The sequence below is a fragment of the Rhinoderma darwinii genome, chromosome 6, assembly GCF_050947455.1.
Source record: "Rhinoderma darwinii isolate aRhiDar2 chromosome 6, aRhiDar2.hap1, whole genome shotgun sequence".
NCBI lineage: Eukaryota > Metazoa > Chordata > Amphibia > Anura > Rhinodermatidae > Rhinoderma > Rhinoderma darwinii.
The window spans coordinates 15,564,094-15,580,014 of record NC_134692.1 but is presented as its reverse complement, the minus strand read 5'-3'; the positions used below and the strand labels follow the sequence as shown (position 1 = coordinate 15,580,014).

At 43.6% G+C, this 15,921-nt stretch overlaps 1 protein-coding gene across 1 annotated transcript in view; it reads right to left on the bottom strand.

The window, feature by feature from the left end:
• The window catches only part of THSD7B (thrombospondin type 1 domain containing 7B), a 406,197-nt gene that overhangs the window by 37,798 nt on the left and 352,478 nt on the right, over positions 1-15,921 (bottom strand). Inside the window, exons 19-20 of the mRNA XM_075829232.1 lie at positions 10,335-10,450; positions 8,909-9,026 (exon numbers count right to left, since the gene is read on the bottom strand). Of these exons, the coding sequence (XP_075685347.1) occupies positions 8,909-9,026; positions 10,335-10,450 (234 nt within the window). The remainder of the gene's footprint in view (positions 1-8,908; positions 9,027-10,334; positions 10,451-15,921) is intronic.

Sequence of the window (15,921 nt, the reverse complement as noted above, 5' to 3'; positions counted from 1 at the left end):
AACCTCGTTACGGATTCACTTTCTTCTTGCACATATTACTCTGGATCTCTCCCCGAAAAATCACTTAGGAAACTGCGTCCCGGTGGTAATAAGTGAACTTTATAATCTTTTCTATTCTAAGATAATTGTGAGCAAAAACGTTAAGAGAAAACCAAGCTGGGAGTTGTAGTTTTCTATGTATAAAGTATAATGGAATTGTATTATGATCATGTCCAGTGGTCAGATTATGTTGGGGGTTGTAGTGCTCTATGTATAAAGTATAATAGAATTGTACTATGGTTATGTCCAGTGGTCAGGTTATGTTGGGGGTTGTAGTGCTCTATGTATAAAGTATAATAGAATTGTATTATGGTCATGTCCAGTGGTCGAGTCATGTTGGGGGTTGTAGTGCTCTATGTATAAAGTATAATAGAATTGTACTATGGTCATGTCCAGTGGTCAGATTATGTTGGGGGTTGTAGTGCTCTATGTATAAAGTATAATAGAATTGTACTATGGTCATGTCCAGTGGTCGGGTTATGTTGGGGGTTGTAGTGTTCTATGTATAAAGTATAAAATAATTGTATTATGGTCATGTCTAGAGGTTAAGTCATGTTGGGGGTTGTAGTGTTCTATGTAGTGTTCTATGTATTAAGTATAATAGAATCAGGAGCGTAACTAAAGGCTCATGAGCCCTGGTCCAAGAATTCAGCTTGGGCCCCCTCCCCAACACCACAAGAACCCTGCCTCGCCTATGGCCATCCGCCTTGCCCAACAGCCCCCCAGTATAATTCCCCCCATAGCCGCCCCCACAGTATAATGCCCCCCATTAGCTGCCCCATACAGTATAATGCTCCCCGTAGCTGCCCCCATACAGTATAATGCCTCCCATAGCAGACCCCATACAGTATAGTGCCCCTCATAAATTCCCCCATGCAGGATAATGCCCTTATAGCAGCCCCATACAGTATAATGCCCCTCATAGCTGCCCCACACAGTATAATGCCCCCATACAGTATAATGCCCTCCATAGCAGCTCCATACAGTATAATGCCCCTCATAGCTGTTCCACACAGTATAATGCCCCTCACAGCTGCCCCACACAGTATAATGCCCCCATAGCCACCCCACACAGTATAATGCCCCCATACAGTATAATGCCCTCCATAGCAGCCCCATACAGTATAATGCTCCTCATAGCTGTTCCCACACAGTATAATGCCCTCCTTAGCTTCCCCAAACAATATAATGCCCCCATAGCCGCCCCACACAGTATAAAGCCCCCATAGCTGTCTCCCTACAGTGTAATGCTCCCATAGCTGCCACCATATCAGCCCCCCAGACAGTATAATGCCCCCATAGCAGACCACATATGGTATAATGTCCCTCATAGCTGCCCAACACAGTATAATGCCCCCATAGCAGCCCCATACAGTATAATACCCCTCATAGCTGCCACCTTATCAGCCCCCCCGGACAGTATAATGCCCCTCATAGCTGCCACGATATCAGCCCCCCTCCTTATACAGTGTAATTCCTCCAAATGAGCATAATAGAAAAATAATAAAGTTACGTACCTATCCCCGTTCCCACGACGGGTGGAGGAGCAGATCCTTCTCCTTCTTTGCCCTGTGTTTAGTCACTCGGCGCAGACAGGCGCGATCATGTCACTAAATCGCGTCTATCTGCGCCAAGAGCCGCTAATATCTCACGGCAGTGAATGCTGGAGGAAGGAGCCATCAGCTCCTTGCTCGAGGATTAAATTCAACTGGATCTGCGTCCTGAGGATGCAAATACAGTTGGAATCAGGACCTCGGTGAGTGGTTCGCGACCCCCGGAGGTTTTCACACGACCCCCCAGGGGGAGTGCGTCCCACAGTTTATAATGTATTGTGTCGTGCAGTTTGTGTTTGCGGTGGAGAGAGGAGAGGGGGGCCTGTAATGTAAAGCCCCTCTCTGCACCGCAAACACAGACAGTACAATACAACAGACAGTACAATACAATACAATATAACACACATACATTACGGGCCCCCTCTGCAGCTCACCTGCAGTCTTCCATGCTCTTCCGCATCGGCTCTTCCACAGTGGCTGGAACGCCCCCTCACGTGACGTCACGGTCACAAGGTACACTGAGTGTACCATGTGACTGTGACGTCTAAACAAACCATGCCCATAATCGGGAAGTGCCGGCATCACGGCACATACAAAGTTTGTATCAGCGCGCTGCGTGGCAACGGGGGGCCTGTGGGCCCCCCAGGCTTGGGGGCCAGGTCGCAACTGCGGCCGCTGTGACCCCTATAGCTACGTCACTGAACAGAATCATATTATTTATATTACCAGTGATCGGGTTATGTTGGGGGTTGTAGTGTTCTATGTATAAAGTATAATAGAATTGTATTATGGTCATGTCCAGTGGTCAGATTATGTTGGGGGTTGTAGTGTTCCATGCATAAAGTGTAATAGAATTGTATTATGGTCATGTCCAGTGGTCAGATTATGTTGGGGGTTGTAGTGTTCCATGCATAAAGTGTAATAGAATTGTACTATGGTCATGTCCAGTGGTCGGGTTATGTTGGGGGTTGTAGTGCTCTATGTATAAAGTATAATAGAATTGTACTATGGTCATGTCCAGTGGTCAGGTTATGTTGGGGGTTGTAGTGTTCTATGTATAAAATAATTGTATTATCGTCATGTCTAGAGGTTAAGTCATGTTGGGGGTTGTAGTGTTCTATGTATAAAGTATAATAGATTGTATTATGGTCATGTCTAGAGGTTAGGTCATGTTGGGGGTTGTAGTGTTCTATGTATAAAGTTAATAGAACTGTGTTTTCATTATTTTCCTCTGGTCGGGTGATGTTGACTATTGTGTAGTTATTACATTTCAGTCTTCTTTGTCAGTATACGCTGCTTATTTTGTAAAGATTTACCCAGCAAATAGCAAAGTGCCCCTGAAATAGTATAAAGTGTTGGAAAATAAGGAAGCAGTGAAAGGGAACGGTTCTGCATGTTTAAATACAAGTAAAGCCTGTTCATGCACTGACAGCAACTAAAAATGAACCTGTCATACAAACATCTCCTCACTTTTTAATAAAATATGGATTTATCTGCTTATTAAAAATAGAAATTGACTTTTATAAATGTATTCCTTCATTGCTGGCTTTACTGACATCTAAAAAACCTCCTCTGAAGACGCCACATATCCCTCTCTATAATAAGGATGTCAATTGCGTGAGAAAGGGGCTGTCATGACGATACATAAAAAAAAGGGAATAATAACTCATTTATGGTCAAAGGCTGAATGCAGATTTATAGGTGGGCGATGAGCCACATGCATAACAACCGGAGAGAACCAAAATGGTTGCGTTGTCCATCCAGGGCTGGGCAATTAATCAAATTATTTTGATTAATCGCCATTGGCGCCACTCAAGATTCTGTTTTACTACAGGATCGTGAAATCAAATTAAAGAAGCACTCCAGCAATATATTATTTTTACCTATATAGTTCAGCATAGGTTATTATTAAAGAATAATATAGAGACTCCTGTGTATGCCTTGTGTATACCTGTTCTAGTTGATGTGTCATTTATGGGTTGTCTACCATCTTGGTTCCTTCTTCCCCTCTAATACGGTTCCCCTAATGCAGGCTACATTTCCCATGAAGCTTCTAGCTTTACAGAGGCAGAGGGGGCAGAGTCTCATCACACTGCATTTGCTCCACTCTGAGTCCTATCTAAGTGCAGAAAGTGATAGATCAGTGACATAGAAATTCTGCACTGACACTGCAGAGTCTGTGTATTCCTGTGTGATGCAGCTTCAGCCTGCCTCCTCTGCCTCCTGTTTTGGGTCTCAGAGCTGCTGGGAGGGATTTGATTGGTGATGATATAATCCTGAAGTTCACAGGAAGTCAGGAGTGACCTCCTGTCTACACATGAGAGCGTGGTCTATTTTGCTGGCAAGACTGAGATCACATGACACAGCTGGCCATAATAAAAGGGTTCAAAATGTATGGATGAAGCGGACACAGCTAGAATATTGCTGGTGAGTTAGCATTATATGTGCAGAAAAAAAGAAATTGACGGAGTGCTTCTTTAACTTATATGCTGCACTTTGAAGAGGAAGAGACGCCTGCTATCAAATATATTGCTCTCCTGCTCCCAGTGCAAATTTATGTTTTTAAAAAATAAAAAAATAAATTAATAGTGGAGGCTGAGATGGGGAATGGCATGATATGGCTGCTGTCAAGCTTGCAGCATGGTGACAATCCAGCTTTAAACTAAACAGACTGGTTGCTAGGGATACACAGCCAAACCCCAGCATTTTAAATAAGGTTGTTAGGCAACGCGTTCCTAGCAACCAGTCTGTCTCAGATTACTCAGATCTTCAGCTCAAGGCAGAAATGGCACTTCACCCGCAGAAAGAGTGCTTGCAATATGCAACATCAAACTTTTCTGTATCTCTTGCTACTATAGAAAATAGATTTCTTTGCAGAACCTCTTAGATTGAAAGGTCGAAGGATTCACTATAGAGCAGCATGGCCCCATCATTTTGATCTGGAAGAGATTCCCAGAGGTTCGACCCCCAACAATCAGACATTGAATACCACTATTGAATCTTCCCTGGTCTCAAGTGAATTTCTGGTTAAAGACTAAACACCTCAAAGTTCTCAGAACTCCTAAGTACAAGCAGAAAGTTAATGCGACCTTGAGCAGAAATGAATTGAAATGTTCTCTGTAGCAGATCTCCTAATTCTATCTCGCTTAATAAGAGGAGAAAAGCGTTAAGTTAATTTCTCTGCCTTGCATTGCAATTCTAGAGGAAATAGAGGCGCTCAGTATGCTAAAAATGAGCTGAGGCCAATTCAGATTCAGAACTCATCTCCAAAGCCCTCAGACACCTCATAGTCCCACTGATCAGAGTCACAGGGCATGGCATAAATCCTACATATACAATATTGAAAATATAGGGATTACTGGGTGCGATTCCAACACAACGTTGGCATGATTGTAGATGAATCGCACATTACACAATATTTAAAGGGTTATCCCTATCTCAGACATTTATGGAATATTCACGAAATATATGACATAAATGTCTGAGAGATGCAGGTCCCCAACTTTTAGAACAAATAACCAACCAGAAGATCTTTTTTCCACCAATTAAAATGGTTGATGCCCCATTTACGGGTGCACTTGGTTAGCCTGAATGTGCATGTTAGGCATCATTTACACGAGCGTAATATACGTGCGTGCGACGCGCGTGCTTTTCACGCGTGTCGTACGCTCCTATATTACTCTATGGTGCAGTGCAGACAGTCCGTGAGTTTTGCGCAGCGTGAGTGCGCTGCGTAAAACTCACGACATGTTCTATATTTCAGCATTTTTCGCGCATCACGCACCCATTGAAGTCAATGGGTGCGTGAAAACCACGCAGGTCGCACGGAAGCACTTCCGTGCGAACTGCGTGATTCACGCAACAGCTGTCAAACTCTGAATGTAAACAGAAAAGCACCACGTGCTTTTCTGTTTATAAACATCCAAACGGAAAATCACGCAGCCGCGCATCATACACTGATGACACACGCAGCTGTTAAGTGCATTTTGCGCACGCAAAATGACGCATTTTTTGCGTGCGCAAAACGCACACGCTCGTGTAAATCAGGCCTTACTGTAACTCTATGGAAACAGATAAGAAAGGCTGCTGCCGGGGACCTTTTGGGGGACACAATAGATAAGAGAATTGACACAAAGAATTGAATAGTAAAAGATCCATCTGTCTGGTCGCTTCTTCACCAATATCTGACATCATAGGAGGACTGGAAGACTTTAAAGAGAGTCAGCTCTCCTGACATATCTATTTTAATAAACATTTGTATTCCCCATGAAAAAACAATGCTGGGGATCTTTCCTTTAGAACATTCATCTTTTATTTCTCCTGGAAATGTATGTATAAAATAACACCTGGGCGTTACCATTCCCATTGTCAATAGGGTATGTCACATATACAATCCAACACAGTTAGCACTGACTGTATAGTGTTAAAATGACTAGGCACAAATATCTTTGACAAGGGGAATCATAACAACCAATTGTAAATTAATTAATTTCCAGGAGGAATAACAGAGGATAGATACAATGCAGAACTCCCAAATATATATATATATATATATATATATATATATATATATACACAGAATTATTTAATGGGGAATATAAGTGTTTACTAAAACAGACTTGTCAGGGGAACTGACAGGTCATCTATACTAAACCACACAGGAGATCTGAACACTCCTCTATACTACACCACACAGGAGAGCTGACAGCTCCTCTATACTACACCACACAGGAGAGCTGACAGCTCCTCTATACTACACCATACAGGAGAGCTGACAGATCCTCTATACTACACCACACAGGAGAGCTGACAGCTCCTCTATACTACACCACACAGGAGAGCTGACAGCTCCTCTATACTACACCACACAGGAGAGCTGACAGATCCTCTATACTACACCACACAGGAGAGCTGACCGCTCCTCTATACTACACCACACAGGAGAGCTGACAGATCCTCTATACTAGACCACACAGGAGAACTGACAGCTGCTCTATACTACACCACACAGGAGAACTGACAGCTCCTCTATACTACACCACACAGGAGAGCTGACAGCTCCGCTATACTACACCACACAGGAGAGCTGACAGCTCCTCTATACTACACCACACAGCAGAGCTGACAGATCCTCTATACTACACCACACAGGAGAGCCGACAGCTCCTCTATACTACACCACACAGGAGAGCTGACAGCTCCTCTATACTAGACCACACAGGAGAACTGACAGATCCTCTATACTACACCACACAAGAGAGCTGACAGATCCTCTATACTACACCACACAGGAGAGCTGACAGCTCCTCTATACTACACCACACAGGAGAGCTGACAGCTCCTCTATACTACACCACACAGCAGAGCTGACAGATCCTCTATACTACACCACACAGGAGAGCCGACAGCTCCTCTATACTACACCACACAGGAGAGCTGACAGCTCCTCTATACTAGACCACACAGGAGAACTGACAGATCCTCTATACTACACCACACAAGAGAGCTGACAGATCCTCTATACTACACCACACAGGAGAGCTGACAGCTCCTCTATACTACACCACACAGGAGAGCTGACAGCTCCGCTATACTACACCACACAGGAGAGCTGACAGCTCCGCTATACTACACCACACAGGAGAGCTGACAGCTCCTCTATACTACACCACACAGCAGAGCTGACAGATCCTCTATACTACACCACACAGGAGAGCCGACAGCTCCTCTATACTACACCACACAGGAGAGCTGACAGCTCCGCTATACTACACCACACAGGAGAGCTGACAGCTCCTCTATACTACACCACACAGGAGAGCTGACAGCTCCTCTATACTAGACCACACAGGAGAACTGACAGCTCCTCTATACTACACCACACGGGAGAACTGACAGCTCCTCTATACTACACCACACCACACAGGAGAGCCGACAGATCCTCTATACTGCACCACACAGGGGAACTGACAGATCCTCTATACTACACCACACAGGAGAGCTGACAGATCCTCTATACTACACCACACTGGAGAGCTGACAGATCCTCTATACTACACCACACAGGAGAGCTGACAGATCCTTTATACTACACCACACAAGAGAACTGACAGATCCTCTATACTACACCACACAGGAGACCTGATAGCTCCTCTATACTACACCACACAGGAGAGCTGACCGATCCTCTATACTACACCACACAGGAGAACTGACAGCTCCTCTATACTACACCACACAGGAGAACTGAAAGCTCCTCTATACTACACCACACCACACCACACAGGAGAGCTGACAGATCCTCTATACTACACCACACAGGAGAGCTGACAGCTCCTCTATACTACACCACACAGGAGAGCTGACAGATCTTCTATACTACACTACAGAGGAGAGTTGACAGATCCTCTATACTACACCACACAGGAGAGCTGACAGCTCCTCTATACTACACCACACAGGAGAACGGACAGCTCCTCTATACTACACCACACAGGAAAACTGACAGATCCTCTATACTACACCACACAGGAGAGCTGACAGCTCCTCTATACTAAACCACACAGGAGAGCTGACAGATCCTCTATACTACACCACACAAGAGAGCTGACAGCTCCTTTATACTACACCACACAGGGGAACTGACAGATCCTCTATACTACACCACACAGGAGAGCTGACAGCTCTTCTATACTACACCACACAGGAGAGCTGACAGCTCCTCTATACGACACCACACAGGAGAACTGACGCATTGAAAAACCCAAATATACAACATACAGCGCTATACTTTAGTTGTCATAAAGAAAAAAGTGAATATATTCTCTTACCGAATTACACAAGGGCTGGTCATTCAGCTTTGCAAACTAGTGTTCATTTTGGTCATCAGCCAATAGCCCTCATCTGCCTATAAATCTGATTATTAGTTAATCTATTTAACTTCAGAATGGCAAACTGGCAACAAGTCTGGATAATGTTTATAAGCTTCTGTTCATGTAATAAGCTATAAAAAATGGAAGTCAAGTCCCGTTGTATGGACCTCTATGACTTTGACAAAAGACAAATTCCCTTTATTACCCCCTGAAAGAGATTTAATTGTTGATGAAACGTTCATGAGAGACCCACACTTTATACTATAGTAACAGCTATTCAGTTTTATATAAATAGCAACCATCATCTGAGAATGAAAGGGAGGTTGTCACAGCCCCTCCCCTTTTACTGTCAGCACTTACTAGTAATATCATTCTATTAAAGTTCTTGACCTATTTCCCAATACATACTACCATGTAAATCAGAATTAACTTGGTATTACTCACCTCCGACTCCACACGTTAGTGAACAGGATGACCAGGCCGACCAATCAAAGACACGACAGTCAATGGTACATTCTACCAGACATCGAAGGCTCAGCTTATCAGGTTTCTTCAATTTAAGCTAAAAGGCAGAAAAGAGGAAAACTTAAGACATCCTGTTACCTGATAAGAGATAACCCTCCAGAGATGTGTAATACTGGTCAAAAACAAAAGAAGACTCACATTTTACTTGACAAAGTCCAAAGTGACCTTAAAGGGAAAGTCCTCTTTTTAACAACTTGTCGTTTTTAGGTCTAAAATTCTGTGCGGATTAATTTCTTTATACATGGGAGCTCTGGTCTTTTGATACAAAGCTCTAAATCCCCTGCATAGACAGAGTTAAATTATTACATTTGATCTCCCTGCCACCTCCACTAGAGGGAGCTCTGGAGCTTACTGCATACTGGTTTATTATTGCAGTAAAGTCCTAAGCTCCCCCTCGTGGTGAACACAAGCCTTATTTTTTTTAAAATCTATGTTTATGCAGGTAGTTTGGAGCTCAATTTTAGGAAAGCAGAGCTCTAACCTCTATAAAGATAAATTAAGCAATATCATGAATTTAAACAGCAGGGAATTTTGAACTGATTTAGATTTAAAAAAAAATGTTTTTCATGCTAAATATTTACTTTACAGGCATTGCAATAAAAAAAAAAAATGGTCTGACTGTTTACCAGAATCAGCACCACTCTTGTCTATGGGCTGCGACTGGTATTGCAGTCCAACTCCATTCAAGCTTTGTAAAAAAAAAAGCAAAAACAAAAAAAAAAACTTTAATTTTGGCTTTATCAGGGCCTGACAGGTGCTGGATTTTCTAATATTTTTTAATTTTCTACTAAAAAAATGAAATTAAAATGTACAAATAACCTGCAACTATCATTTTCACAATTATATCCACTAAGTCTCCTAGTTTGGTAGATTTCTAGATTATTTTGCAATTTTTTGTTGGACTATTGGATGCCGGATCAATGGGATTCTACTGTATCATCCAGGTCTTGGTGTAAACATTTATCCTCAAAGCAAAATTGTGTGTTGAATTGTTCCTTGAGCTTTCACCGCAGCCTCTTGAATCCAATTATGTTTTGAGAAGAGGAGTTTTTACTCCAACACTGTTTTTTTATCGTCTTTCCTAATGAGAAACTAAATAATGGCCTCACTGAGAGGAATACATGTTTTAACCGAGTTACAATGATTTTTTTTTATTTTATTTTACTTTTGTATGGGTTTATTCTTTATGGAAACTTGAGCTAGAGGTTTTCAAGTTGCTATATGTAACAACTATTGTTCGGAGATAAAACCGGCGCGTTGAGTGAACCGTGCGCCGTCACGCTGGGCCCAGCACAGCGGAGGTTAAGGGAGGCCGGCTGGATCAGTTTTGTAAGCTAAACATTACCTGCTCACAAAAGGCCATTTTTACAGATTTTCCATCGCTGCGGGTGCAGTCTAAAAGTCGAGTTTTTATTCCCTCTCCGCAGACGGCCTTTTCACTGAGCTGACAGGCGCTCCACTCTGAAATCACCAACAAAAACCTATTTAGATTCAGACACTGCAATACATTATCCATTTTCCTACATCACTGACCCTTTAAGTGCCACTTGAGCTCTTGAAATATCACTCGCTTCCACTTCTAACGCTATAGGATCTGTCTCTCATGTATCCCCAATGGTGCAAGTAAATGAATCATTTCCAGCCACCATTTTTGAAATCAGGGAGGAGCCTAGCTGTCACATGACTATGAAAGTGATCAACATACGGCTGACACATTTGTTGGGATTGGAAAATGATGTCCTGGAAAGAACAGCCACAAGTTGCTACAATGTAGAAACCAAACTGTAACAGCGAATACAAGGAAAGCATAAATCTTATACAATGTACAGTTAGGAAACATAGAGGAGTTTATATCAGTGACTGGAGTGCTCCTTTAAGTTTGGATTTTAATTCTTCCTTAACTCTTGTTTTAATTCTTGTTTCACGTTATGTTACACGTGGGGGTCCTAGCACTGTGACCCTCACTGATATCCATCCCAGACCCCGGTGGGGTTCACAGATAAATTTTCCTATTACAGACCCATTTATCTCATGTTAAACTCATTTGACAATTAAAGGGGTTTTCCAGGACTATAACATTGATTGCTTATCCTTAGGATATGATTTATTATACTCCTGGATTTACATGTCTGCTATTTATTCAATTGGAAAGTGAACGCACATGAGCGATGGAAAAGTACAGGCCGGTCATAGGCCGGAGGACTTCGGGTAGGCCAGCATGACCAGGGGCGTAGGTAGGAAAGACAGGGGCGTAGCTAGGGGGGGGGGCAAGCGGGGCATGTGCCCCGGGCGCAGTTCGGAGGGGGGCGCCAGCGCCACCTCCTCCTGCACTATAATTGCACCTGTGTCGCAAGGACACAGGTACAATTAGTAGCAATGAATGACCGGGTACGTTCCGTGCCCTGCCATTCAGCGCCTCTCCACGAATGAAGCGACTGGTACCTTTTGTACCAGTGACGCTTCCGTCGATGAAAGGCGCTGACTGACTGGCAGGGAAAGTCATCCTGCCCAGCCAATCAGCGCCTTTCATAGACGCTGCGTTCAACCCCCTGGAGACCTGCGCAGAAGAGAGCAGGTCTCCACGGCTGCCGGACGGCGTGGGAGCGGGAATTAGGTGAGTTTGAAATTTTTTTTTTTTTAATTGCAATAGAAGTGTGCGGCTGTATCTGCGGGGGGGGGGGGGGACGGACTTTGTCTACACGGGGGACTTTATCTACGGGGGGTGTCTATCTACAGGGAGACTATATCTACAGGGCTGGGCTATATACAGGGGGACTATATCTGCTGGGCTATATACAGGGGGACTATATCTACAGGGGGGCTATATACAGGGGGACTATATCTACAGGGCTGGGCTATATACAGGGGGACTATATCTGCTGGGCTATATACAGGGGGACTATATCTACAGGGGGGCTATCTACAGGGGGACTATATCTACAGGGGGGCTATATACTGGAGTGGGCTGTCTATAGAGCACCATATACAGGGGTGGGCTATATAGTATATAGCCCCCTGTAGATATAGCCCACCCCTGTATATGGTGCTCCATAGATAGCCCACCCCAGTATATAGCCCCCCCTGTAGATCTAGTCGCCCTGTATATAGCCCAGCCCTGTAGATATAGCCCCCTGTAGATATATTCCCCCTGTATATAGCCCACCCCTGTAGATATAGCCCCCCTGTGTATAGCCCACCCCTGTATATAGCCCCCCTCTGTAGATATAGCCCCCCTGTGTATAGCCCACCCCTGTAGATATAGCCCCCCTGTGTTTAGCCCACCCCTGTATATAGCCCCCCTCTGTAGATATAGCCCCCCTGTGTATAGCCCAGCCCTGTGTATAGCCCAGCCCTGTAGATATAGCCCAGCCCTGTAGATATAGCCCAGCCCTGTAGATATAGCCCAGCCCTGTAGATATGGTCCCCCTGTAGATATAGCCCAGCCCTGTAGATATAGTCCCCCTGTAGATATAGCCCAGCCCTGTAGATATAGCCCAGCCCTGTAGATATGGTCCCCCTGTAGATATAGCCCAGCCCTGTATATAGTATCCCACAAATAGCTCCCCCTATAGTGCTCCACAGAAAGCCCACCCCTGTATATAGCCCCCTTGTACATATAGTCCACCCCTGTATATAGTGCTCCACAGATAGCCCACCCTTGTATATACTATATACAGGGGTGGACTATATGTACAAGGGGGGCTATATACAGGGGTGGGCTATCTGTGAAACACTATACAGGGGTGGACTATATGTGGAGCACTATATACAGGGGTGGGCTATATCTACAGGGGGGCTACATACATGGTTGGGCTATCTGTAGAGCTCTATATACAGGGGTGGGCTATATCTACAGGGGGCTATATACAGGGGTGGGCTATCTGTAGAGCACTATAGGGGGAGTTATTTGTGGGACACTATATACAGGGGTGGTCTATATGGGGGCACTATCTACAGGGGGCTCTATGGCAGGCACTATCTACAGGGGGCACAGTGTGTGTGTGGGACACGGTGTATGGTGCTATTATAATTAGAGGTGCATAGTTTGGCGCTATTATATTTAGGGGTGTAGTGTGTGGTATAATGATAACTTTATATTTATTTATAGGTGCAGAAATGTTGGAAAAGTGAGAAGCTGAAGACATGTGAGCGGCAAACAGCAGAAATGGACCGGGAGAAGTCATCATAGAGGTCTGGACCAAATGGAGAAAAAGAACTAGAATCTGAGACGTCACCGTTGAGTCACTCAATGTAAATGTTCACTCTGCCTCTAATCAGTAATGTAGTCACTGTATGATCTGCAGCGAGATGATTATGATAGGATTTATTTTTTGTGAAACGGCATCTCCCAGCATATCCTTACCATTGTTCGGGCCATGCTGGGAGCTGTAGTTTTACGCCGTACACACCTATACGGCAGGGGTTGCACTAAATTGAGCTGTATTTGTGCTGGTGTAGTATATATGTAGTGAGCTTGCTTCTGGGGCTGTATATATGTACTGAGCTTGGTTCTGGTGTTGTGTATAGAACCATATTGCTTGTGAAATGTACAAATAATTTTATGCTCGCGTTACATAAAAAGAAATGACACGTCGATTGGTAGAGAAAACAAACACGGCGAGGGGGAAAGAGGTTGGGGGGGGGGCGCCAAACTGAATCTTTGCCCCGGGTGCTGGAGAACCTAGCTACGCCTCTGGGAAAGAGTTAAGGAAGCGTAGGGGAGGAGTAGAAGACATGTAGGGGAGGGGGAATAACAGGGCGAGGCATAAGTTATAGAAGGTGAGGCAGGGGAGTTGGCGCCATTAACGAGTCAGATAGTGGTTTTAGTTCCTGCTCGCCCTCCCTAATTTTTGGTGTTCTTGAATGTTGCTTGAGTGTTTTTGTTTGTCTTGTTTGCTTTTTTTTGCTGTTTTGCTCGTTTCTTTCTTTTTATTTTTTCACAGATTTATGGACGCTGTGGGGCAGTTGATGCACAGTTGATCCATGTGTTGGCGGATTGGGGGTCTTTGGAGTTGGTGGTAAATTGTTTGGGGGGGATTCATCGTGGGTATAGTTCCTCCCGAATTATATAACTGATCCGTGGTCTGGCTCAATTTGGACTCCTGCTAAGTGGTGTCACGGGGAGTGGTGGCACTTAAGAACAGCCAACTGCAGTTATGACGGTGCCCCTGAGCCTGTGGGGTAAATATTATGCAGATGGGCAAATTTTTGGGCCTGATTTTTGTAGCTCCAAGAACTCCCCTTTCCCCGTTAATTTTTCTATGCTAATTTGTTTATTGCATAGCAACAGTCATTGAGTGCCAACAGTAGACCTCCATCATCCTATGTGACCTTCTGTTGTCACTCAAAGATCTTCTAAGCCGCTTTCTGACTCTTATAGATCATATAGACTATTACCATACTAAGTGGCGTCAAGTACCTTAGTCCGATGTTTCTCAACATTTCTAAGTTAGGTACCCCCTACTCAAATAAATGACATCAAAGTACCCCCAATGTTATGATCTTACAGCGTGCTGCCGTTTAGAAGCAAAGCATAAGCACATTATGAGTACCCCCTACATACATGGGATGAACCCCTCGGGTACACATACCCCAGGTTTAGAACCTAGGCCTCGGTAAACCAATCAGTGAATGGCTTCTGTCTGTCTAATGCGAGTTCGTTTATGACAACATTTGGTTGCTGGGAAATTGGCCCAATATAAAAATGAGCCCCCAATGTGGCGAACGTGTATAATCTCAGCAAGAAACACAGAGCATCTCACACTAGAACCGATTCCCAAAATATCCCATTGCTAGATAACGACAGATGCTTCATGGGAATAATGTAATAAATATTAGAGTGGATGGTAATGGATGGAATAGTCCTCGTAATTAAGCAATTACATGAATTTCAAGCAAAATTAATTACATTTTATCATTGTTTTATAATTAAATTAAATACAGTCATTTGCATTTTAATTAAATGTCTGTTTTACATTGTAATCAGCGAGAAATTTCTGTGAATATTTTAAAGTGAATAAAAATGGGAAATGTTTTCTTTGATCGGTGTGTGGAGAGCTAGATTATTAGAAAGCTATTGAAATATTACATAAAAAATATATTTGGATAAAAAAAAACGGAAAATTGAAACGAAAATATTACGCTGCATTGGCGATAAAGTAAAAGTGAATAACATGAGATCAACACACCTCATATTACAGTTATGCTACACAATAAAGAGGTACTACACCTACAGTCTATCTTATTCCCATTTGCCGTGAAGTTGAATGCGATCTATTGTTCTCTGTTGTCAGCCACTTCAGCTGCTAGAGGCTGCATGCATAAGATGTTATATGCTACTTATTTCCTTTTTAAAGGGGTTGTGCACTTTGGATATTACTCTATTTGGTTTCGGCTAATTGCAGTACATGGGGTTCCTGCTACTGGGAACCTCCCCAAATTATTTATCATAGGGGCCGCAATGTCCAGGCACCGAAGCTTTGCAGGATGTCCATTGAAAATCATACACTTTAAAGCCAATAGCTGCACTAAAAACTGAAAAATAGAGAGGGGCCCAAATGAGGACCCCTACTTTTTCAGCTCTTATTTTCAGCTCTAGCACCCAACATTGGGAAACTAGAAGTTAGAGATCACTCATTGGGTATGAGACCCAGGAACACATTAGAAGACCTTTTTATTTCAGCTAAATTGACTTACTGTCAGAAAAATTGATTACATTTGGAAGGATGAAGTAAATAAGTCTGAGCCTAGAGAGGAGTGATTCCTAAGGCTGGGTTCACACGACCTATTTTCAGGCGTAAACGAGGCGTATTATGCCTCGATTTACGCCTGAAAATACGGCTCCAATACGTCGGCAAACATCTGCCCATTAATTTGAATGGGTTTGTCCAGGGGCGTAGCTAGAGGCTCATGGGCCCCGATGCAAAAATTCT